The 25,630-nt window shown below is 40.1% G+C and overlaps 1 protein-coding gene across 3 annotated transcripts in view; it reads right to left on the bottom strand.

Moving 5' to 3' along the window:
- The window catches only part of MAN1A1 (mannosidase alpha class 1A member 1), a 153,588-nt gene that overhangs the window by 87,969 nt on the left and 39,989 nt on the right, over positions 1-25,630 (bottom strand). For all 3 annotated transcript variants that reach the window (XM_054722268.1, XM_054722267.1, XM_008140627.3), the window contains 3 exons: positions 14,871-14,967; positions 13,959-14,074; positions 3,842-3,922 (listed from right to left, as the gene is read on the bottom strand). In XM_054722268.1, coding sequence (XP_054578243.1) covers positions 3,842-3,922; positions 13,959-14,074; positions 14,871-14,967 — 294 coding nt within the window. The remainder of the gene's footprint in view (positions 1-3,841; positions 3,923-13,958; positions 14,075-14,870; positions 14,968-25,630) is intronic.

Here is a 25,630-nt window from a genome sequence, read left to right as displayed (position 1 = left end):
ATTGGCTGCCTCCTGCATGCCCCACACTGGGGATCAAGCCTGCAACTTGGGCCTGTGCCCTGACCGGGAATCTAACCATGACCTCTTGGTTCATAGGTCGACGCAACCACTTGAGCTATACTGGCCAGGCTGCTTTGGTTACTCTTATGCTACAATGCTGTTTTCCAAAATTTGTTCTGGGAATATTTGTAACGCAGTGGTAGAAAATGTTACATAAAAAAAGGAAGAGGGGTTATAGTTAAATAAGTATGGAAAACACAGAGATGAATACATTCTAATTCGTTTTTCTGTGCGTTGTGAATTTCTAAGAAAGATCACAGGATGTAGCTTTTTCTGACTTATTTTTAGTATGTATACAGGCAGGTTTGTCCTGCCATAGCTAAAGAAATCAATGGTGTGCAGAACATATTCCAGATGCTGCTATTTACTGTCTCCAATGAGGACTCAGAATTCCCTTGAGCTCATAATAGAGCAATGCTATTTATTTTACTTATCTTTCATACTGATCATTCCTACTTAGTATTCATCTGATCTCTATCCTGTCTGTAGGGCTTCTGTTGTTTGCATTTCTTATACAGACTTTGAAAATTTTGTGGCTTGACTTTTTTCCCCAGTAGTATTACAAGATATTTTAACTGAACTAGGGTGTTTAAAGTTTATGAATACGTCCTTGAAATAAAAGTTTATTATAGGTACTTAATGTTCCTATTGTTCTTATGATAGGTTTAGAGTTTCATTGGCATTCCTGATTATAGTTCAGTGTTTCTAATTGTAAGCACATAACACAAATCAGTGGTACTTCCTCTTCTATTTTTGCAATATAAATTCAGGAATTTTGAGTTTATAACAATGGGGGCCTATATACTTCTGATGATGATTTATAAGATGCTCTCAAAATACTCCTGAGCCTCAGAGATGAATCAGAATGTTAAATTATGGTAATTTAGTAGCTCCTCTATGAGATAATTTAGGAAGATAGATTTTCTGAGATTATCTTAGCAAATACCTTGATCTACATAAAAGTATGTGGTATAGAACTTTATAAACAATCTGAAATCAACTTCTTTATAATTTGGGCATGTTGGTGTTCTTTTTATTAAATTAATGCTCAAGACCAGCCAGTGTGGCTCAATGGTTGAGTGTCAACCCATGAACTAGGAGATCATGGTTCGATTCCTGGTCAAGGCACATGCCTGGGTTGTGGACTCGATTCCCAGTGTGGGGTGTGCAGGAGGCAGCCAATCAATGATTTTCTCTCATTGATGTTTCTATCTCTCTCTCCCTTTCTCTCTCTGAAATACATAAAAACATATTTAAAAAAATGAATGCTTAATATAGCCTTTTAATATGGAGATATATACCTCAAGCATAGGCTTGGGGTAAAATAATTTTTCATAATCACATTCCTGATAGACACTTTTCCTGAGTGCATTGGTCAATGAGAGGCAATTGTCAGTGATGAGGTAACTGGGGGGAAGAAGCAGGAAGTGATGTTGAAAGGGTCCAGAACTAGACACTTTTCACCGGGCAATCCCACTTTAGAAAATAAAAATTGTTTGACGGATTATAGCTACATTATTCAAAATTCAAGAATACTGAAAACAACCCAACTGTCAAATGTTTTTGGAATAGTTAGACAAAACTATGCTAAGAAGATGAATTCGTATTAACTAAAATGAAAATGGCCCTAGCTGGTTTGGCTCAGTGGATAGAGCATCTGCCTGAGGGCTGAAGGGTCCCAGATTCGATTCCGGTCAAGGGCACATGCCCAGGTTGCGGGCTTGGTGGAGCCGATCAATGATTTTCTCTCATCATTGATGTTTCTATCTCTCTCTCCCCCTTCCTCTCTGAAATCAATAAAAATATTTAAAAAAAATTAAAATGTATGCCGTAGAAATGGAAAAATTATGTAAGAAAGAAAATACCTTGCATAACTTTTTATAATAAAATTAAAATACAGAAAATCTAGATCTAATAAAAAACAATGTTTGCACAGGAATAAGGACAAAACAAGTCCACTAAACAAGTAATAATTTTCAATGGATGTATTCTTTGTAGTTCTTTGTTTATTACTAAGTTTAGCTAACTTAGCTAACTACAAAAATTTTAAAAATAGTTTTAAGGTCATAGGCAAATGACTTTATCTATAAGTGAACTACAGTATCTGTGGGTATTACATTTATATAATATGTAAATACTTATAGGTCCATAATATGCATATATATAAAAATAAATATGTGTATAAAATTAAAACATTGTTATGAGTGAAAAAGGTATCCTAATTAAACATGATGCATATTTAGGGTAGAAATACATTTATTTGTTTCTCTTTGTACACCTCATTTTTCTATTTGAGCTCAGATATATTTCAGCTCACCTCCACATAAATGATGAAGAAAGTTAAAACTAAGGTCACCTAAGTATGCCATGTGAAAAACAATGAGAACACCCAGGCACTAGATACTCAAAGACAAGTATTCTAAAAGCAGAAATCTGTTAACTAAAATAAAATCGGGTAATTTTAAGTATGACTTTTTAAAAGCATGGATTCCTTGGCTTAATGCTCAGAACAGTCTAAACCAAACTGGACAAGTAAAATTATTTGGGGTTGGCAAAGGAGAAGAGGCATAGCGTACCAGAGGGTCTCTTTACCCTGGCTGAGAAGGTGACAAAGTCCGTAATGAAGAATAGACTTTGAGATGTAAGCAGGACAAAGGAGAGAGAACTCATGGACATGGACAACAGTGTGGTGATGGCCGGGGTGGGGCAGGTGGAGGTGGAAGAGGACATAGAGGGGATAAATGATGATGGAAAAAATAAAGGCTGTAAAAAGGACAAATAGGGGAATACAGAAGCCATCTATATAACTTTGAAAAGCTCTATGGTGGAATAAAATCTAAAGAGAGAAAATGTTAAGATTGTGCGGGCTGTTTTATTATGGCCAAGAATCTGAGAGGTAGGACAATGTTAAAGCAGTTTTTCTTGTTAAACATTTATTGCTCTGCTTAATCTGTTTGAAGGAGCATAAAAATACATGAAATACTACCCCAGGTAAGATCCACTCTTCCTCCAGCTAGAACGCTGGGGCCAACACAAATCTGAGTGATGTGCAATTGAAATACATGACTGCTTTTCCTTGACCTGAGCTCTGAACAGTCAACATCACAGGTGAGGCCCAAGTTCAAAGCCTTTCAAGAAAATCTGTTCTTTATCAGAATGATACAAAAAAATCCTTTTTTAATCTATCAACAAAATGCAGCTCAATAAAAAACTCCTGCTTTGCACCGAGCTGCAGATATGGAATTAGCTCACCCAGGAAGAGCTCCAAAGCACTCCATGCAGGGCCACTGGCCTGCCTGACCCTCACTGGAAAGCTGAGCATCTCACTCGCCCCCTCAATTTCTTAAATACGGTACTTTTTATATCTTACTTGCCAAGCTTTCTTCATTTTAAAAAGTTTTTATTAAGCTGACATTAAACAAATGTTAAAATAACTTTTAAAGAAAAAAATTCACCCACAAGCCTGCCACTGCACTAAACCTCTTTATTTTGTCCACAGACACATATAATGTGTAGTGATAATCACACTATACGTAACATAATGGAGCCAGGCTTTTTAAAGGCATTGCGTACCATTTCCTGACATGTTCTGCCAGACTTTCCCAGTGTGCTCATTTAAATGAGTACATATTATGTAAAATTCAGTGTATGCTAGAGGTCCATAAGAATAAGAATATTCAGTGGATACCCCCTATATATATATTCCCCAAAGCATATTTTATCTTAAAAATGTAACTTTAAGACACTTTGTAATTCCCATCTGTGTGCCACTTTTCATTACCTCTTCTCCAGACAGATAGTAGGCTGAGAGTAGTCCACCAACAAAGCGTATATTAACTTCAAAAACAGAAACTTCAGCATTCTGTAGAAACAAAATAAAGGAGGTGCATACATAAACAACAGTATACAATTGAGAAAAATATTGTGAGAAATGCTTAAAAAAAAAGATTAAAAAAAATTTAATCTTTTAAATTTTATTCAAATCATATATGCCTCCCCAGAGAGATCTCTCTCTCTCTCTCTCTCTCTCTCTCTCTCTCTATATATATATATATATATATATAAAAGCCTAAAGTTCAACAGGGGGTTGGGGCATCCATGAGGAGGGGTGTGGGATGGGAATGGGGGGATGAGGACAAATATGTGACACCTTAATCAATAAAGAAATTAAAAAAAAAAAAAAGCCTAAGCGACCGTTATGACCAAATGACCAGAACGACCGGTCCACCAGCGGCTATGACACACCTGACCACCAGGGGGCAGATGCTCAACACAGGAGCTTCCCCTGGTGGTCAGTGCACTCTCACAGCCAACCTCCTATGGCCCCTCCCCCCAGTCAGACAACCTCCTGCGGCCTTCCCCCATCAACCCCCCTAACAGCCAGCCAACCTTCTGTGGTCCCCCCGCCCCCCTCCCCAGCTGGCCGGCTAATCTCCCAGGGTCCCTCCCCCAGGCCAGCTGGCTCCCAATAGGCCTCGATTACCGACCAGCCTGAGGGACCCAACCCATGCACAAATTCATGCACCGAGACTTTAGTTTATATATAATAAGGGAAAATCCTCTCAAAATACATAGATAGAATAATTTTGACTCAAAATCTCAATTATAAAAATACTAGAGGCCCGGTGCACAAAATTTGTGCACTTAGCCTGGCCTGCGCCTTCTTGCAGTCCAGGAGCCTTCAGGGGATGTCTGACTGCCCGCTACCGCATCTGTGTTCACCAGCCGCGAGCCCGGCTTCTGGATGAGCAGTGCTCCCCCTATGGGAGCGCACTGACCACCATGGGGCAACTCCTGTGTTGAGCGTCTGCCCCCTGGTGGTCAGTGCACATCACAGCGACCGGTTGTTCCACCGTTTGGTTGATTTGCATATTAGCCTTTTATTGTATAGGATTTGTGATATATTATTTCCTCCCTCTATTCAACAGCATTCACAATGCTCAGTGTTCTCTATTTGTGCAGATGCACTAGGGCCAGGGCATTCTGTTGTTCTATTCTGTGTTCTCTTTTATTCATTTGCTTTTTCTTCCTGCAAGGCCATTTGGACTCACACTTTGGCTGGCAATTCACCATTATGCTAGTATCCTTCTCGCATCATGTTAAAGTAGCACATCGAGAATGCAAATCCGATTTTAAACTGGGGGACCTGGGTCTAGTGCTGCTTCCCAACTGTCTGCCTGCAGCCTGGAAGGGTCAGCCTCTGAGAAGAAATTTCATCTTTGCATGAAGGAGCTGATAATCATATGTATGATGTATGCTGCTGAAACTGCTCTTGTTTATATCAATAATAGCTTGTTATTATTATTATTATTTACACTATGCCAGATTCTGTGCTAATCTCTTTACATGGGCTATATCTTTTAAGTCTTACACCAGCCCTCTGAAATAACTGCTATCTTTATGTACATTTTACAAATGGAGATACTGAGATTTATAATGGTTACTCTGACTCTCAGGTCAGACAACTAATAAGTAGTTGAATCAGGATTTGAACTCGAGTCCTAAATTCTTGGTCCAGGGCTCTGCTACCAATATCACCTAACATGATAATGCACCAAGTCTCTTTATTAATAGTCATATCATTGTGGCAACAGTCATTATTGCCAATACTTGCATTATTTTATGATATCTGACTACTGAATGGATTTGTCTTACATTCTGTTACTAGATAATTTAATAAAACTAACCTACAGTTGATACATGATACACTTTAAGCTTTAGTTAGCTTCTTTATATATTCTCTTGGCCTACTCAGTATTTGTTCACTTCTGCCTAACATCAAACCATTTACAATAATCACGGGGGAGAAGAGCAAATTATAATATAGGGAGTAAATATTTGGCAGATAAACTTAGTCAAAATCATCTGAGATTTTATTTCCTTTCACACTTATTAACCAACTTCTATGTTTTAAGAATGTGGCAATGAAGACTGACAGGCCCTCAAACTCATGGAGTCTGAATTATAGTGGGAAGAAACAGTTCCAGAGGAAAAAAGGAGATATATTTTCATTTAATTCCCAAATGATCTCTAAAAAGGTATAAGGATCTAACAATTAAAACTAAGTAACTGTTTAAGTTAAAATTTTTTTTCCAAAAAATTTCCTGCAAAAAGATTATGAAAACTACTCAGGAGGAAGAATTATTGGGCCAGAGTTAAGCAAAAATATCATAAAACAATATGTGATGAGTTGTTTAGCTGTATTTCATAATTTGTAACATATGTCTAATATAATTTGATCAAAAGCACCCTGTATAGGTGCAATTTATCCATGATGTATGACTCTGAGTGAGTTTATGTAAATATTCGTAAAAGTTTTAGTATTCCACAAAATTATTGATAAGAAAAAGGGAATCCATTCATTTGTTTTGGATCACACAGCTGCATTTTGTATGTCTAAGGGTCACAATCTATATATATAAAAGCCTAAGCGACTGTTTGACTGGCAGCTATGACACGCACTGACCACCAGAGGGCAGACGCTCAATGCATAGGCATGGAAACATGGAACAGACTAATGAATCTCAGAGGGAAGTGGGGAAGGGGGAGGACGGGAAGAGTATAACCAAAGATCTTATATGCATATTAGAGGCCCGGTGCATGGATTTGTGCACCAGTGGGGTCCCTTGGCCTGGCCTGCGCCCTCTCGTAATCTGGGACCCCTCGGGGGATGTTGGGCTGCTGATGTCTAATAATAAAATCTAATGACTCTAAACCCTCATATTGTATCACTCTCAATTTGTAATTGTGTTCTTCAGTTTTAAACCTGAGAACAGTCCTCCATATTTCTGCTTATTGAAGCTTGTTAAGGTGATTTCTATATTCTTACTCTGGTTATTGGTTCATTAGACATGTCTTCTCTCTTCCTCCTATAAAAATTTTAGATAATTAGGACCTTTATAGCGACATCTGATAAGAATTATTGCAAGGTATAGGACTGAGCCATTTCAAACATGACCAGATATATATCTTAAACTACGTATCAATCACCTATTGGTTACAGTTGTTCAACTAGTTATTGGTCCAGCCATGTATTCTAGAACTCTATTTATCCTGCTCTACATGTAAGATATCGAAGTACCCTTGCAAAGTGCCATGCTCAATCAAAGTCAATGGCTTTGTCTTTTGAATTTCATGGATCTAACAGTCTAGTGAGCCTGTGTAAGAAGCAAATCTGGCTGCGAGTGAATCCATGCCCTTCCCAGTGATTGCTCTGTCCTTGTCTTTACAAATCTGGCTCAGGAAGGTCACATCACCATTTGTGGCACTCAACAGTCATCATATCTTCCTCCTTTTGAAAACCTGAATTACATTTGAATTCCCAACATATATTTTTTTTCTCCTTTCTTTTTTCTCAAAGTGAAATATAAATTATTTAGAAACCTTAATTTCCACTTTCTGGCTACCCTACGTTTTAGGTTAGAAGACTGAAATTTTGACACGTCACTCTTTACAGATCCTCAGGTGAAAAGGACCAAGAAGATAACGATTCGCCCACTGCAACAAATTGGTTGCCCATATTGTTGAGCAGACGATAGACATACTACCTTAGCCTCAGAAAGACCTGGGACTGAAGACTGGTTTGGAAGCTAGCTGAAATGTGAGATCCTAGGCAAGTAACTTCTCTCTGAGCCTTGGTTTTCTCATTTGCACAAGGAACACAGCGCTCTTTACAAGGCACCACGAGTCTGTGAGTGTGAGGCACTGTGCGCAATGCTTGGCACAGGTCAAGCACTCAATAGTGAGCTGCTGTCATTATGACTGTACAGCAGCGCAGCCTAAATGACCTTCCACAGAGATTGCTGGAAAAATCAGAAACTCCGAAATCATAACATTCTAAATTCTAGAATGCAAACTGATACATCTCTGACCCTCAGGGGAGTCATATTTCTCAATGGCTAAAAAAACACACCCTTTTTTGAAATATAGAATTCTGACCAAACTTCCTTTTGGGCTTGATATCATTTATATGACATCTGGATTTCCAAAAATAAATTTCTACAATCTGAAGTTTTTAGGCCATTTTTATAAGCTTCTAATTCCATTTTCCATTAAAATAATCTTATTAAATTTAAATAAATACGTACCTCCTGTTAATATTCAGGCAGTGTCTTTTAAGGTGTTCTAAATTTTTTTCCAGCCACTCACCCTAATGACAGAAGAGGAGCCGGGGCAGAGAAAGGACAGAATGCGAAAGGAGGGCAAACCCTAACCAGCCTGTGACACGAAAATCTTGTGTGACTTATCCTAACAAGGAAGGTGAACTTTGCCATCTCCTTCATCCGTGTCTGCTTTCCGGGAATCTGTCCTATGTATTCCATGGCCTTTAGCACACATCATATGTGAGTTTCAGCTTGACATGTGGATCCTGTCTTCTGTTTAAATTGCTAATATCACAGCTAATGAGCAAGGGGAAGGTGGACATTTTTGGCTAAAGACTTAGTCACACAAAAAATCAGGATGAGAGTCCCTGCTCTTTCATTTTGACTTTCCTCTACCAACAGCCTTTGAATCAAAGAGCACACTTAACCAGATTGATATAGAAATTTAATAAAATAAATGGCATAACTCAGTTTACACCTAAAAACAAGAGTTGAGTCTTAGAAACCACAATAAAAAGAGGCCTCAGTACTAATCTCTCAAATTGTCTTGGGTGTCTTAGATTGATCATTTCCACTTAAGTGTTTATCCCTTTCCCTATTATTTCTGTCCTTTGATTTACTCTACATCTATGAAACCGACAAAGCTTTCTAAAATGAAAAAAGAATTTAAGTCAATACATCATTTTTGCGTACCTCCCTCCCCCAGTCCTTAACATTATGCCACATTTCTCTACTGGGAAAGGCTTTCTGCAAATCAACTGACCATGAGCTCCTGGGCATGAAGAACCTGAGCTGGGCAAGAGGGAAAGTGACTATTTCAAAACAAGTGCAGGAAAGACCAACTTCCTCCCGCTAGACAAGGTGGCTTTTAAACAACTCAGAGAAATTCATTAGGTTGTGCTTTTTATAACCAATTTCTCTATAAAATGATCTATTTTAATAGATCTCAATAAATGATGTAACTGGTTTGACCATTACACTAACACATTTAGGCTTGAGAACAATCCAGCCAGTTTCCTTTTGTTTGAGGAACTATCGAGGCAAAAGTTTCCCTATAGGACAGATATATTGCTGCTTTGCACTTTCAAGCCTTATAATTATCTAGAATCAAACTTGTACCAGAATTCTCTGTAGTTATTATCCCATGATTCCACACAGCTTGACATCCAATTGATTACATTAAATTGAAAAAGAACTTTTATTTTCAAAAATATGTTAATTCTACTTTTAGTGTTCAATACTAATTCTGAGAGACGTTTTTCAAAGATAATTATCTCTCTCTCTCTCTTTTTAAAGGGGAATAATTCTCAGAGAGTACTCATTTGCTAGCTATTCTTCCAAACTCCCTGTCAGCTTTCTACTCAATGAACTATAAGCCTGGGTTTCGTAGCCTGTTCCCATATGTAAGATGCGAGCAGGGCTGCCTGACTACAAACCAATGCAATAACTACGTTTAATAACAACTGCTCGACTACCATCCAATATTAACTCTGTGCAATAATGTCCCACTACAATCCAATGCAGCAACTGTGTTTAATAATAATTTTCCACTACTAACGTGTATTATAATTATGCTTTACCTTACTGAAAAACATGGTAGAAACAACATGAGACTCTTCAAAGCCACTAATTAAAGACAGGTAACTGCCTATAAGCCTTGCCTATGTTTAGGCTTAGTATACACCTTTATTTATATACTAGAGGCCCAGTGCACGAAATTTGTGCACGGGGGTGTGTGTCCCTCAGCCCAACCTGCACCCTCTCCAATCTGGGACCCCTCAAGGGATGTCCAACTGCCTGTTTAGGCCCAATCCAGTCAGACATTCCTCTTACAATCCAGGACTGCTGGCTCCCAACTGCTCACCTGCCTGCCTGCCTGATTGCCCCTAACTGCTTCTGCCTGCCAGCCTGATCACCCCTAACCACTCCCCTGCCATCCTGATTGATGCCTAACTTCTCTGCTGCCAGCCTTATTGACCCTAACTGCCCTCCCCTGCAGGCCTGGTCACCCCTAACTGCCCTCCTCTGCAGGCCTGGTCACCCCTAACTGCCCTCCTCTGCAGGCCTGGTCACCCCCAAATGCTCTCCCCTGCAGGCCTAGGTCCCCCCCAACTGCCCTTCCCTGCATTCCTGGTTGCCCCCAACTTCCCTCCTCTGCCAGCCTGGTCAACCCTAACTGCCTCCCCTGCAGGCTTGATCACCCCCAACTGCCCTCCCTTGTAGGCCTGGTCCCTCCCAACTGCCCTCCCCTGCTGGCCTGATCACCCACAACTGCCTTCCCTTGCAGGCCTGTTCCCTCCCAACTTCCCTCCTCTGCTGGCCATCTTGTGGCGGCCATCTTGTGTCCACATGGGGGCAGCCATCTTGTGTGTTGGAATGATGGTCAATTTGCATATTACTCTTTTATTAGATAGGATGGTACTTCAAAGTGTATGCTTAGTATACACCTTTATTTTTAAATGGTACATTTCAGGATTAAGAATATGTATAAAACTCCTTTAACAGATTAGATTGCAATATTGAACAGTGTAACTTAGTGAAACATATGTCCTAGCGGCTTTTAATTTCATATTTAAGTAACCCGATAAACCCTTTAAAATGAACAGAGTGTTTGTTCACAAAGACTGACAAATTACCATCTTTTCTATGTTAATAGGTTGGTTTTACCAGGTAGGTCCAGAAGAGCCTCAAGTAGCAGTCCAATCCATCACTAATAACTGTCAGAGAACTGCTCAATATCCTCTTAAAGCCAAACCATCCCTCTAAGCAAGCACTGATGAGCACTCAGATGGAAAATACTGAAAAACCCCACTCAACAGGACAGTAAACTTAGTTATGTGCCCCCCTCCCCACTGGGATGTAACGCTGCTCTAGACAGAGTACCCACAGAGCCATACTGAGGCAAAACTCACTTCTTTCAGGCTGTATGGCCTGGAGCTCTGGACCCAAGCCAAGTACTCAACAGGCATCTGAGAAACTCCAAAATCACTTCTTGAGGTCAATTTACATTCTTCGGATAGCAAGCCCTACAACTTATTTCCCTGTAAAGCAGGGTGGCATTCAGACTAGATAAGAGAACAGTTTGGAACTTTAAAAAATAAAATCACTTTTGCCACAAGTATCTCTGTTATCTAAAACATATGGTGTTCATTACAATCAAAAGTACAATCCAGGTGTGTGCCGAAGATCACTATCTCAGCGTGTTGCCAGTTAGTGTCTGGAGCAAGCTAATCATCTTTCCGTTGTCATTCTCAACACCTGGTCTCTCACACCGAGATATTACTTTACCTCAATGCAGAACAAAGCTTCTTTAGGATAATGTTAATGTCACTTTGGCTTTTTCTAAGAGTTTACATAAGACATGGTTAGCTGTAGAAAATGTCTAGTCTATAAAATTCATTACTGAAGACGATTTTCAATATTTCTCATGTAAGGACCTAGGTAATCAATACTTCTTGAAAGTGACCGTATAGAACAGGAAGCTCAGTACTGGATTTAGAAATGCCCAAATCCAAAATTATTGATCATGTTAATGATCTTCCTGTAACAGGAGCCACCACAAGTCCATTATGGAAGTAGGTTAAGTAAAAACAAGTAGATCAACTGCACTTGAACCCCAGATCATTTCAAGCATATTAAAAACGACAGCCACCCTTGCATCCTGATAAGTCGTCTTCCAGAGGAGTCTGTCAGGAAGTAGGACAACATAGCTTGGCTTCTCATTCATTTAATTAATATTCACTGGATACCTATGGAACAATGCACTTAATGAGCACTGTGCTACTACGATTACATACCTAACCTTGGAGGACTCAGATTCTGTCAGTCTTATGTATTTCTCAACACTTGGCATTTCCTCTCCAATAGAAACAGGGTCACTGAATTAGGCAGACCTTGTTCAAACCACAGCTCTTGCTGCATGATTGGGGCAGATTAAGCAAGCACCTCTCCATCTATAAAAATAGGGAAAACGTCATTTCCCTGTATGGTTCTCACAAAGACTAAATGAGATAGCCTAGGAGTCACCTGGTATGTCTCTGTACTCTTTAAGAAGTAGTCTCAGATCTAAGCAGCTCCACAAACACCTGACCTGACTACAAAGCCTACTTGGAAAACCCTTGCTCCTTCCAAGTCAAAGTTCTCAGGGAGCAGAAGTGTCCCCCATTCTTAATTCTGAACCTTTTCCCTCAGTGTACATGGGTTTTGTTAAGAATAATAGTACAGCTCTAACCGGTTTGGCTCAGTGGATAGAGCTTTGGCCTGCGGACTCAAGGGTCCCAGATTCGATTCCGGTTAAGGGCATGTACCTTGGTTGCGGGCACATCCCCAGTAGGGAGTGTGCAGGAGGCAGCTGATTGATGTTCCTAATTCTATCACTCTCCCTTCCTCTCTGTAAAAAATCAATAAAATATATATTTTTTAAAAGAATAGCACATATGCAAATTCTTAAAAAATATTTAAAATATATATTGACACAATTTTATAGTTGAGGTTATCCAGTCAACAAATTTCAAAGCCTTATTTACAAGAAAGTGGGTGCAGCGCTGCTGGATATGCCAAGAGTTTAGCTAAGCTACTTCATGGAATTACTGCTCTGCAGCCATTTTGTGCAGTCACCTGTGGGTGCCTTCCCCTGAACTCAGCCTCTCTCAGCCCCTCACACAAGTGCATGCCCTAGATAACAGCTGGGGAGTTACAAGCAAATGCAAGTTCCTAATATGACTCCCCAGACAGCCCTTGTGATAAGATTCCCCAGCCTCCCAGGACCTTCCCCTAGTGTACCCCTTAGAAAAAACACCAGGAGAACTTATCAAAACCCCGCTATTTTTGGTTTGAATGGACCAATCTGGCCTTAGCTTGGGAACTCCTAAGCACTCTACCCAGCCTAATAAAGGCATGTACGGGGTTCCTGTCTTGCAGTCTGTCTGTACTTGGCTTTGATGGTGCTGTGTGGCCCCTGCGGGCAAGCCTTGTACTTCATCAGGATGTGCGAGTAATAAACTTCTCTATTTCAATTTCTCTTGTGGTCTTTTGTTAAACTACAGCTCCCAATCTGGCACCCTGTGCTCCCCTTAACAAATGTTAAACATACAAAGTGCCAAAGTATGAGCGTTAGATCACACAGCTGTGTTGACTCACAGCTGTGATGTGGTTAGTTGGCTGTGTGGTCTGGTGAAAGCTCTGGGGCTCAGATGTCTAATCTGCAAAGGTGTGAAAACAATTCCTAACTCACAGGGTAGATGTAGGACTTGAATAAGAATACTTGGCACATGTAGGTCTTGATAAATATTAATTTCCTTTTTAAAAAATATTTTTTATTGTTTAAAGTATTACATATATTAGTACATATATCTCCTTTTTTCCCCCCATTGACCTTCCCCCTGACTCCCCTAACCCCTATCGCATGCCCTCATCCCACCCCCCCAGTGTCTTGTGTCCATTGGTTGTGCTTATATGCATACATACAAGTCCTTTGGTTGATCCATTTCCCTCCCTCCCCAGCACTCCCCAGCCTTCCTGCTGTAATTTGACAGTCTGTTCAGTGCTTTACTGCCTCTGTATCTTCGACAAATATTAATTTCAATTTTCTCTTAAATTGCCTCCCCAAAACAAAAAACGAACGAAGACACATATTTGTGCAGTAAGGGAAGACAAGTTAAGAATATAGTACGATACTGCTTAGAAGTTGCATTATTTGTTTCCGCTAGGGTACAACACGATAATCTTCCCAATGCCAGAATTTATCCCTCTTAACTGAGATTTAAGAACTGAATTGGCAACTTCTGTTTAACTTACCACATTAAAATCCAGATTTTCTTCAACCCATGATTTTGCCTCTTCAAATTCATTTTTCATCCCCATAATAAACAGTGTGTCCAGGGCATCTACTATTGTTGCTCCTTTGATACTGCCTGAAAATATCAGAAAAAAATTTTTATTCAATCAATTAATTTTGACAGAGACATACATGAAAATTGACCAGACCTTGGAAAGGGAGAGGGTAATACTGAATTTATTAATAAACAGTAATAATGAACACAGTCTAAAATTCTTTCAGTGAAGGAAAAATAAAAAAACCGCACACAAGTCAATTATCACAGGCTATGGATGGAAACGCTACTCTTTAGTTACTTCTGAGCTGTAGAAAATGAATCTCTTAGAAATTTCATTTTTTCATTGCATTCTCTAGCGAGAAAATAGTTGACCTAAGAAATAGGAGCAATGCGTCCATTTTAATGTGATTATATCAAAGTACACCTGTGTAAAAGTGTTTACGCAGAATGAGCTCTAAAACTGTTGAGCGATAGCTCTAAGAAACCGTTACTCTAAAATGGAATTTGACTCCCTCTTTGAAGCCCTTCTCTCCTCTCCCTCCCACCCTTCTACCTCGTAGCTAATGAAGCAGACCAACTGCTCCTCTGCGGGGTTTCACCTGGGGATCTAGAAATCATGATGCTGCGCCCATACCCATTAGAGAAGAACCTCCGGAAGGTTTCAGTGGTTTCTAAGGTATGCAGGTGGTTCTACTACGCACGGGTGCTCTGTCTGAAGGATGGTCCTTGCAGATAACTCCATCAGGTGTGCAGGTTTCCTAGCAACGTGGTCGGAAGGATCACACAAACATCTCCACCACCCACAAGTTCAGCCAATTAGGAGAAGTTACTGTCACTGAATTGTGACAAGTGACACAAAGTATATTCTACTCACCAAACAAACTGCTCGAATGGCCTTCTTTTGATACAGGTTTCAGTTCATTTAATCCCCAGGCATACTCTTTATAGTTATACCAAGCATGTTTCATCATCTGAGAAAAGAAATGAAAATGGGGTTATAATTTGAGATGTTTTTGCTACAGAGTAGATCATATGTTAAAGGCCTAAAGGTTAAAATATTAAAACTCACTGCTTAGTTTAAAAGATGATTAATTAAAACTGTGACAATGATATAAGTTAGAATGAATATATATATATATATATATATATATATATATATATATATCACCTTTATGTTTACAAATGGAGATTTTTATTTTTTTGAATTCATTTTATTCTACTTAAAATATACATCATTTTCAAAAGACAGTTTCCAGCAAGAGAAATTTAGCTTATCAGTAAAAGGATAAACCATTCTTCCATTTATCTATTTCATTCTCATGACAGATTAAATCTGAAAAGACTCTATATTTAAAATTCATACTTTTGTACAAGATTCTCTGTACTTTCAATCTCAAGGTATAGTACAAACATTCAAGACAAATATTCAAGGTTATCATTTGAACACTTTGATTTATCTTGACCAAATCTATACAGATGTATTTTTAAATATCTGCAAGAAATGAAAAAAATAAAGCTCTATGGTTATATCTTGATTTTGGAAAACTTCAGCTTATTTTAATATAATAAATATTTAATAGTAAACATATATGTGTATACCTATGTAACAGAAGACTGACCCTGTGTATTCCCAATCTAGACTCCTTGTACCAGGAATGTTTTCAAGTCCAAACCTCTCTGTCACCACTAGTTGCATAAATCTTTTCTGTTATTATTTTTAACAAAATTAATTCATCTATATATATAATGAAAACCAAATTAATTTCTCCTGGCTGATAGACAAAGTTTTGATCTACTGTGCGAGACATTAACTCTAATAGAAAGTGAATAATTTTCAAGGGGAAGAATTGTTCTAAAAGCTTGTAAAAATGGCTGTATAACTATTGTATAATAGTTGTATAAATTTTTTTATTGACTCAAAGAATTTATATATAATTATGTTTACATACATTTTTTTCAAAAGGAGGACTCCCCTCTTTATAGAACTTATTCTGTCACTACTCCCAATCTGTTAGCAACAATAATTAAAATATGGACATACTCTGAAAATGTTATAATATGGCTTCATATTTAAAATTTCTTTAAAAAGCATCACAAAGTTATAAATACTATATAAGGGCTATTTATGACTAAATATCTTCAGTAAAATCAATTCAATTTTATGAATAAGAAAGTCTTCAGATGTCCCTGAAAATGATAATTAACATTTTTCTTTAACCAATATGTACATTATCTTCCTATCTCACAATAATTGCTACTAATGATGACTACCAGAATTTGTAATCCCTTTGTTCATTGCAGCATTATTTACAATAGCCAAGATATGAAAACAACCCAAGTGTCCATTGACAAATGATTGTATAAAGGTGTGGTAAATATGTACAATGGAATAACATCCAGCCATAAAAGATTAAATACTGTCATTTGCAACAACCTGGATGGATCTCTTGAGGGTATTAGGCCAACTGAAATAAGTCAGACAGAAAAGGACAAAACCATATGATTTCTCCTGGATGGTGTTGCTCAGTGGTTGACCCATGCACTCAAGAGGTAGCTGATTCGATTTCCCAGTCAGGGCACATGCCCACGTTGTGGGCTTGATCCCCGGTGTGTGCCATGAAGGAGGCAGCTAATTGATGTTTCTCTCTCATCGATGTTTCTATCTCTCTCTCCCTCTCCCTTCCTTTCTCTCTAATAAACAAAAACAAGCAAACAAAAAACATCTGATTTCATTCATATGTGGGATATAAAACTAAAAGTACCAAATGAACAAACACATATACACAGACAACAGAATGGTGGTTACCAGAGGGAAGGGAGGTGGGGGAGCATGTGGTGGGTAAAAGGGGTTCAGTGTATGCCAATGGAAGGAAACTAGACTTCGGGTGGTGAGCATGCAGACATTGAATTGTAATGTTGTACACCTAAAATGTATATAATGTTATTACCCAATGTTACCGCAATAAATTTAATTAAAAAAATCTGTACTATCTGTACTAAATGCTCTAGTCAATATTGTATTCAATTCTCATTCTAACCCTGTGCAATGTGTTGTGTTACATTATGTGGTAGATGAAGAAACTGAGGCTTGGAAGTTAAATGTAAACAACTTTACTCAAAGCCATGGCATTTTTCCACAGCTGAGGCGCCAGGGTTCATCCAGTTCGGCCTGACTCCAAAGCCCATGGTGTTACCCAACACAATGCATCACTTTCCTTTAATGAGTCAGCACCAGGCTCTTCCTTTGATGTACCAGACTTATCTTCCAACAATCAATAAAATGCATATAAAGCCGCGTTTTTAAGATTTTCTCCTTATAAATTCATTTTATTGGGAAGTATAATAGATTTAAGGGTAAAATAACCTGATTTATAATCCCAGTAACATCACTGCTGAGTCACATAATCATGGATGAGTCACAGTTTTTGTGAGACTCTTTTTACTAGGAAAAGTGGGATCATAAACCCTCACAGGGTGTATATGTAAGGATTATGTGAACATGGTCTGTGTGATTGCACCTAGCACACTGCTTGGCACATGGTGGGTAATCACATGTTTACTGAGTTTTAAATCTATGCTGAAACCAGTTAAACCACATCACAGAATCAGAAATCAATGAGCCTCTGGAAAGGCGAGGTATATGAAATCCACAAAAACACCTTGAGATTACATCTGAGTTTGATTTGGTTCTCCTATTAAATGTGTAACATTTGGCAAACTTCCCATTCCTGCAAATTTCCAAAAATACTTTATAAATTCAAAAGCTTTTGGAATACATGTGACCCAAGAACAGAAAAACCCATCATGATGATTTGTTTCAGCTCCAGGACTGAACAGAAGCTAGCGCCATATACTATTAATGACTCCAAGAAAGCATAAAGCTCTCCCATAGAAGACTGCTGCTCTATCAAAAATGATCATTTACACAATGTGCTACTTCAGTTTCCTCTGAAGTATATATTAACTTTTCTTATCTTTTCCCTCAAGGGAAAATTTGACACTAATTGCTTAGCTTCCTACATTTCCAAAGCTTCTGTCACATGTTTCTCAAAATGGGTTCCTCATCCCGTGGGATTCTATGAGTTAAAGTTAGAAACAAAAATGAAAATAAGGTGGTCAAATGCCCTGAATGGAGCATCAGAGCGGTTTCTTCAGGAATCTAGTGATTGGTGACCTCTGCAGATGGTTTACCATGTGAAAGCCAAGACAAGACATCACACGTGTGTATGTGTATGTGTGTGTGTGTGTGTGTGTGTGTGTGTGTGTGTGAGAGAGAGAGAGAGAGAGAGAGAGAGAGAGAGAGAGAGAGAGAGAGTCATATATATGTAACAACAACTTTGTAACTTAGGTTTATGACTTGTACAAATATCTGAACACATCAAAATGCTACTAGCTTTTAATTTTACAGTTTTAAGCTGCTAACCAGCTAGGGACCATGGGGACGCAGGCATTTAATCTCCCCAGACTCAGTGTGCTTGTGAGCTGACAGGACAAGAAGGTCACTTCTAGAATTCAACGACCAACTAAGGATAGGATGAATCCCCCCTCTTCACAGGCTCCTTCATTTTGTTTTGTAGTCTTTCATCAATTTAATTAGGGTTATACAACTTGACACCCCTAGTAGAAGAATTAAAACAGGCCTACACTTGATGCTGATTGGGACTTCAAATGCAATACTGAAACCCTCATGAAAAAAGATAAATTGAAAGCAAGCCAATTTTTCCCCCTGAGTATTTATATTTGCATTGGTGAAAGTAATGGTATGAATGGAAACAAATAAAGCAAAATGATAAAATATTTCATAATAGCAATCCATTATTTTTACCGAGAGAAGCTAGAATTAAGGCATAAAATATATTTTAAAAACAGCATTACTTCCCTTTGACTCTCTGCTTATATGATTCTTTGATTAGCATTTTCTTCTCATTTGGCATCAGGGCTGAGTAATTAGGCAATGCCATTTATTGAGGGTCAGCTATGCTATAAATAATAAGATGCTAAAGTACTAGAAGGGAAGTGCCCATTATTCTACCATGCTTATAATCTAATAGACAATGTATTGAAGCTTAACCTCTTCTTCCTACATACTCATAAATGTTTATATATATGACAACAAGAAGAAAACTAATTAAATGTTGTGCATAGCTCTACTGTTGTACCTAACAGTTTGTTTTCAATGCTATGACCTGACCTAATCAAGGACATGCAAAGCCAGGAATAAATAAAAATATACTTAAATATCTCTAGGTATGTGTTGATTTCTGAAGTTACATTTTTGTTGCTAGAAACGAAACTTAGCAAATATTTTTACCTACTGATGCTTTGCTCATATGATCTTAAGTTATTCACAAAAGACACATTAAAAATCTTTTTAAAAATCTCACCATTTTTGCCAGACAGGTCACCACATGACTCATCAATTCCACTCCTGGGTATTTGTCCAAAGAAAATGAAAACACTAGTTTGAAGAGATATATGTACCCTCATGTTCATTGCAGCACTATTTACAACAGCCAAGATACAACCTAAGTGTCCATTGATAGACCATGGATAAAGATGATGTGATATTACACAGTAATAAAAAATAAAATCTTGCCATTTATTACAACATGAGTGGACTTAAAGGGTATTATGTTAAGTGGAATAAGTCAACCAGAGAAAGACAAATACGGTATAGTTTCATTTATATGTGGAATCTAAAAACACACACAAATGAACAAATAAATTAAAAACAGAAACAGAGACCAAAGAGATGGTTGTCAGAGGGATGGGTGAAAAAGGTGAAGGGGAATATAGTTAATGATATTGTGATAAGTTTGCATGGACACAGATGATTACTACTAGACAGTGGGATGATTACATTATAAGGTATAAAAATGTTGAACCAATTTTACACCTGAAACCAATATTAAGTAATATAATATTGTATACCAACTATACTTAAATTTTTAAAATGAAAGTTGAAAAAAACAAATAAATTTCAACTTAAACTCACACAACTTTTGACTTTTGTGGCTACATGTTCAAGTCTCATTTACAGCCCCTTCCTGTCGGGTCTTACGCAAAATTTCCATAGTTTATACAGCGTGATCTGGGTCCCTGGCCCCAGCTGACTGATGCAGGGCCTGGTACCTGACCCAAAGGCAGACGACTGAGAGCTGGCCATGAGATCTGCAGGTGAGGCATTCAGGTGTGACGCTTCCTCCCATGCATGGACCAATCTAACCATCTACCCTACATATGGGAGTGTAACTGGGAGATATTCACAGAGAATCCAGAGGCCAACGTGATGTAGAAGCAGATAACTAGAAATACACCAAGAGAAAAAGCCATAAAAGGAGCCATGGGCAACTGGAAGCATGAGGAGAAACCATGAGACAAAAGGCCAGGAGGAAAAAGTGAGAGGAGGCTGGGAGGCAGACACGGGGAATCACGTTAGGTCTGCCGAGCTGCTGTGGACGACGAACAATGCTGTTTGCGGTCTGAATGTTGATGAATTATCTCAGCTCCACTCCATGAAACATGGCTCTTTGCTGCTGAGACTGTTTACTTTCTTCCCCGTGGGTCCTGATAGAGAAATCCTGTCACTGACTGAGGAGGAATGAAGAAGAGCAGGACATAGGCGTAGGCAGCTGACAAACTGGATTCTTATCTGAGCTCTCAAACAACTGACCCTAAGTGAGGCAATTAATCTCTCTGAGTCCACTTTCAGCTCCCATAGAATGTAAATAATCAAAAATACCAGGCTCATTGGTTACTATGATGATTAAATAAAATAATGCATGTAAAGTGCTTACACATTTCATTGTAAGTGCTTGATAAATAATAGGCATTATTATTTTTATCAAAAACTCAAGCATGTCTCTGATCTTTGAAATGCGAAAGAGCTCCCTACTTTTTCCTACTAACAGACAGGATAAACAAGAGGGGCTCATCTATACAAAATCAGACAAACTATACAGTACATAACCACTTTTTATAAATATATGCAACTATTTGGTATCCAAAGGTGGAGGGAGAAAGAATGAAGACCTTTTCTACAAAAGGTCTTCTCCAGATGTAAGACAGGATGGTGCAACGTTGGTTCTGAAAGTTTACATATTGGTTTTCTCAAAAGCTTGGCTGTGCCAGGTATGCTTGTGTAGGGGCTTTGCCTGATGGATTTGGGGACCAATTTAGGCGGGGCAGGTGGGGGGAGATATGCCCATGAGGGTAAGTCATATACAACAGGCTACATTGGGTGGTGCTTGGACAGGGCTGCAGGAGAGGAGAAGTCCCTCCCAGCATGAGGCTGCCCAGAGGATTAAGGGGAGGAGCCATCACCCTGAAGGGGAAAGGCAAGAACACTCCCAGAGAGAGGGGGCTGACATGTGTAAGTGACGTCACTTGCAGGTATGGTGGACAGTCTCTGGGTCAGAAGACTCTAAAGGGCGGTAGCAGCTTGAAGTCCTATAACCACAAGGCCCTATCTTATCAAGGGCCAGCAAATGCTGGGTATGGCTTCTCGGGGAATGAAAAACAGGCAGGCGCTACAGGGCTAAAGATCTGCTTGTTTGGGCTACTTTAAAAATAACTGGATGTGTGAAAATTTGAATCTGATGCCAGCCAGATTTGGAGCTAACAAGTCTCAGCCTGCAGGGACGACATGAGCAACCCAGAGGTCTAAGGCCAAAGGCCATCTTTGGTTCATTTATGTAACTGCTTGTCTTTTGACACTAAAGAGAAGGTCTTCAGTCTAGTGACACATTCCTGCTGTTCTAAAGGACATAAAGGGCTGTGTCTGGGTTCAGGGAGGTCTAGGGTGGCAGGTCAATCAACCTCACTGATTGTTGAAGTGGAAATTGATGGCCTTTGCTCTCAAAATTATACTCACAGTTAATGCTTTGGAAAAAACAACTAATTTCAAAAGCCTGAGAGTAGTGTTCACCAAACGTTGATTGTCAGATGAAAGTAACTTCTGTGACTTTCAAATAAAATCTCAATACAGAACACTTTTAGTATCAACACTTTTAGTACCAACTTTTTAAAAATCTTTGGTGGAACTCGCAAATGGAGAAAGGAAAAAAAAAAAGTAAATTGAGGGAACCAAGTCAAAGCTTACCCTAACCCTCACTTTCCATTGGAAAAGAATTTCTGGATATGTGACTATCAGACAATAGTTTAGCCTCCACTTCTCTGATGCTCTCCCATGGTATACCCACGTTTCCCTGTGGAAATGAAGACTGAGAGGACCAGCAGGAATACTGGGCCAGGGAGAGACCTGGTGCTGAGGACAGTTGTCACATGTGCTCAGGCCGGTCACAGGTCTGACCTCTCAAACCCTTAGTTTTTTCATCTTTAAAAAAACAATAATTGATGCTAAAAAGCACACCACTGTGGTACATGACGTTAATAGTGGGGGTGGGTGGGGGTGTGTGGGGACAGGGATATATGGGAATTCTCTATACTTCCCACTCAAGTTTGCTTTGATCCTGAAACTGGTCTAAAAAATAAAGTCTATATAAAGAAAAGAATAACATCTTCCTCACAGCATGGTCTGGAGATCACATCTGATGATGCCCGTGTCTGGCAGAAGACGTCCAAGGAGTATACCTGGCTTTCCTCCAGGCCACCTCCTCATTGTCCCCCCAGGTCACAGGACTTCGAGAGATAAGGGAGAGCAGCCAGAGGAAAGAGGACATGTACCTACACTCAGAGTGGGCAGGGCAATTCAGGGAGAAGTCAACAAACAAGATAGGAGAGGCAAGAGGCCAAGTTCACCTAGAGGTGACAGAATGTAGAGCTTGGTGGGACACTGCATTCGCAGGCCTGGAGTCTATCAGAATTACGTGTTTAGCACCCTCTCACTTGAAGACATCAAGATGCCACTTAAGATAGTCCCGGGAATGATCTCCACTTGACATAGTTTTTCACAGAGCAAGGCCTCAGTCCAGTTACCTTCTTATCTGTCATCATAGGGAGAAAATTACCCCCCAGCCACGACAGTTTCCAACTTTACCCCATATCAGATTAAAACACTGATGTGCCTTGATCAAGCTATCTCATCCAAACATTGACATATAATAATTCTCTCTCTCTTTCTCCAAGGTGGCCAACGTGTTCTGTTTCCAAGATTCTTTTTCCCAATGTTGTGATGACATTTACCACTTATCGAGTTCTTTACCACTCAATAAGTGGTAAATGGTGGCAGGGTATGAATTATAAATGATAAAATAGAGTGCCAGATTTAGGACATAAAAAGATTGCATGGGACATACTTATCTATAATAATAAAAGCATAATATGCTAATTAGACCAGACAGCTGAACGACCTTCCAGATGTCATTCCGGACTAAGCCGTGGCGGCGGGGGCCAAGGCAGAGGCAATTAGGGGCGATCAGGCAGGCAGGCAGGCGAGTGGTTAGGGGCAATCAGGCAGGAAGGTGAGTGGTTATGGGCAATCAGGCAGGCAGGCAGGCAGAGTGGTTAGGAGCCAGTGGTCCCAGATTGCGAAAGGGATGTCCAACTGCTGGTTTAGGCCCAATCAACTGGCAGTCAGACATCCCCCGAGGGGTCCTGGATTGCAAGAGAGTGCAGGCCAGGCTGAGGGACCGTCCCTGCACGAATTTCAGAATTTCATGCACCGGGCCTCTAGTACTAAAATAAAAGCATTTCTGTTTATCTGACACACAAAGTTAACAGAGTCCTGCATTTGGCCCGGCAACCCCAGGATAGAAGGATAGAACACATTCAATCCCTGGTTCTGCAACCAGTGCCTGCTCTCTGGCTTGTGCCCTGCTTTGACTTGGGCTAGAAAGAGGGGCTGAAAAACTCAAGGACCACACAGAAATAGAATGACCAGGTCTAGGGCAACTGGAAATGACAGGGAATTTGGCAAAAATGAAGGCCCTGACTAAAGCCATTTTTGAAAAAGGCTATAAAAAAACACACACACACCAGCTTGTTTTCAACGGGTCTAGAAAAAAATAATATGCTAGCTAAGGATAAAATGCATATCTGTGAGCCACAGGCAGCCCACAGACCAGCAGTCTGTACTGCAACCCCTGGTTTATAGGCACGTGTCTAGACTGTCCGCTCAGTGTTTAGGCCTCTGGGCATGTCGCTCCCCGCCAGCCTGCTGTCCACGGCTCAGCCAGCAGTGCCCGGACTTGTGGCACAGGCTCCCCTCAGTGCCCGCTAAGGGACTGCCCTGGCCCCACCATCAGTGCTCTCTCTCTGCCAAAAAGCAATGAGGTCCTGGAGACCTGAGATACAGGAAGCATTGTGCACACCCTTCTCAGTAATTCTGGATGAGTGGCAGTTGCACACTTCAGAAAGCATGTGGAATTCTACATGCTCCGCTCTGCAAATGCAACCACAGGAGCTGCGTAGGAGAACGTAGTTTCACTGTCAGACACCTACCACCAGGCACTGTGAGGGGAACTCGAAGAAACTTAACACATACCGTATTTTCTGGCGTATAAGACGACTTTTTAACCCAGGAAAATCTTCTCAAAAGTCGGGGGTCGTCTTACACGCCGGGTGTCATCTTATAGGGCGGGTATATCCCAAACTCTATATTTTAACTGGAAAAGTTGGGGGTCGTCTTATACGCTCAGTCGTCTTATACGCCAGAAAATACGGTACTTGATCCTTGTCCCATCCTCCCATGGTATCACTACACCATCTTACAGATGAGGAAGCGGAGGCCCAACATAGGGCAGAGGAAGAGCAAGGCTGTGAAACCTCCCTTTCTAATTCTTTCCACTCCATCCCTTCGGGAGCCCTGACCGTTTTGCTGCTGGCAAACCTTGAAGACAGTCAGCTGCAGCCTCGGAGCTCTCCTGCTGCTCCATGCACAGAAGGCAGCCCTAGCTGGGGTCCAAGGAGACAGGCTGAGCCTGATCCCAAGCAGCACACACCACATGGGGCGTGTGAGCTGGCTCAAGGAAAGAACCCGGCGGCACCTCCTTTCCCTCCCTGACTCCCATCCTTTAACTCTCATGACCTTGCTTCCCCTCCGCCTCAGCTCTGCCCAGCTCTGTCCCCAACTCCTCTCCTCCTGACCCTAGAGTCCACCTGGGCAGAGACGATGGCTCTGCTCCCCTCCGACCTCCCTGCCACTGGAAGCAGAGAGAACCACGACTCCCTCTCCTTCACAAGCAGCTTCTGACTGCACCAGCACCTGCTCTCTTCAGCTGTGACATCTCCTGAGCCTTATCATCATCACTGGAGCTAGTGTTGGCCAGCTTTTCCTTCCTCTTATCTCTGGGTGGACAACTTGTTTGTTACCAAGTACTGGAGGCTGCCTCTTAACCACTGAGTGGATATATACGTGGGCTTGTCTTCTTCAGGTTCAGATGTCCTGAATTCTCCCACATACAATTTTAGACTATATGAATTTTTTCAGAGAGCAGGATACATATATATATATGTATGTATATACACACACATATACATACATATATACGTATGTATATATATGTATGTGTGTGTGGGTGTGTGTATATATATGTATGTGTGTGTATACATATATATGTCATTATTTAATGCTATTATATGAACCTTGATGGGCCACTGAGCATTAACTCCCCACTGAATGAAGCGTGGTTAGCAGCAGCCTCCCTTTAGAAAAAGAGTCAGAATGCCTGATAA

The sequence above is a fragment of the Eptesicus fuscus genome, chromosome 10, assembly GCF_027574615.1.
Source record: "Eptesicus fuscus isolate TK198812 chromosome 10, DD_ASM_mEF_20220401, whole genome shotgun sequence".
Lineage (NCBI taxonomy): Eukaryota > Metazoa > Chordata > Mammalia > Chiroptera > Vespertilionidae > Eptesicus > Eptesicus fuscus.
Note: the sequence above shows the minus strand (reverse complement) of the source record. Positions and strands in the feature narration are given on the sequence as shown.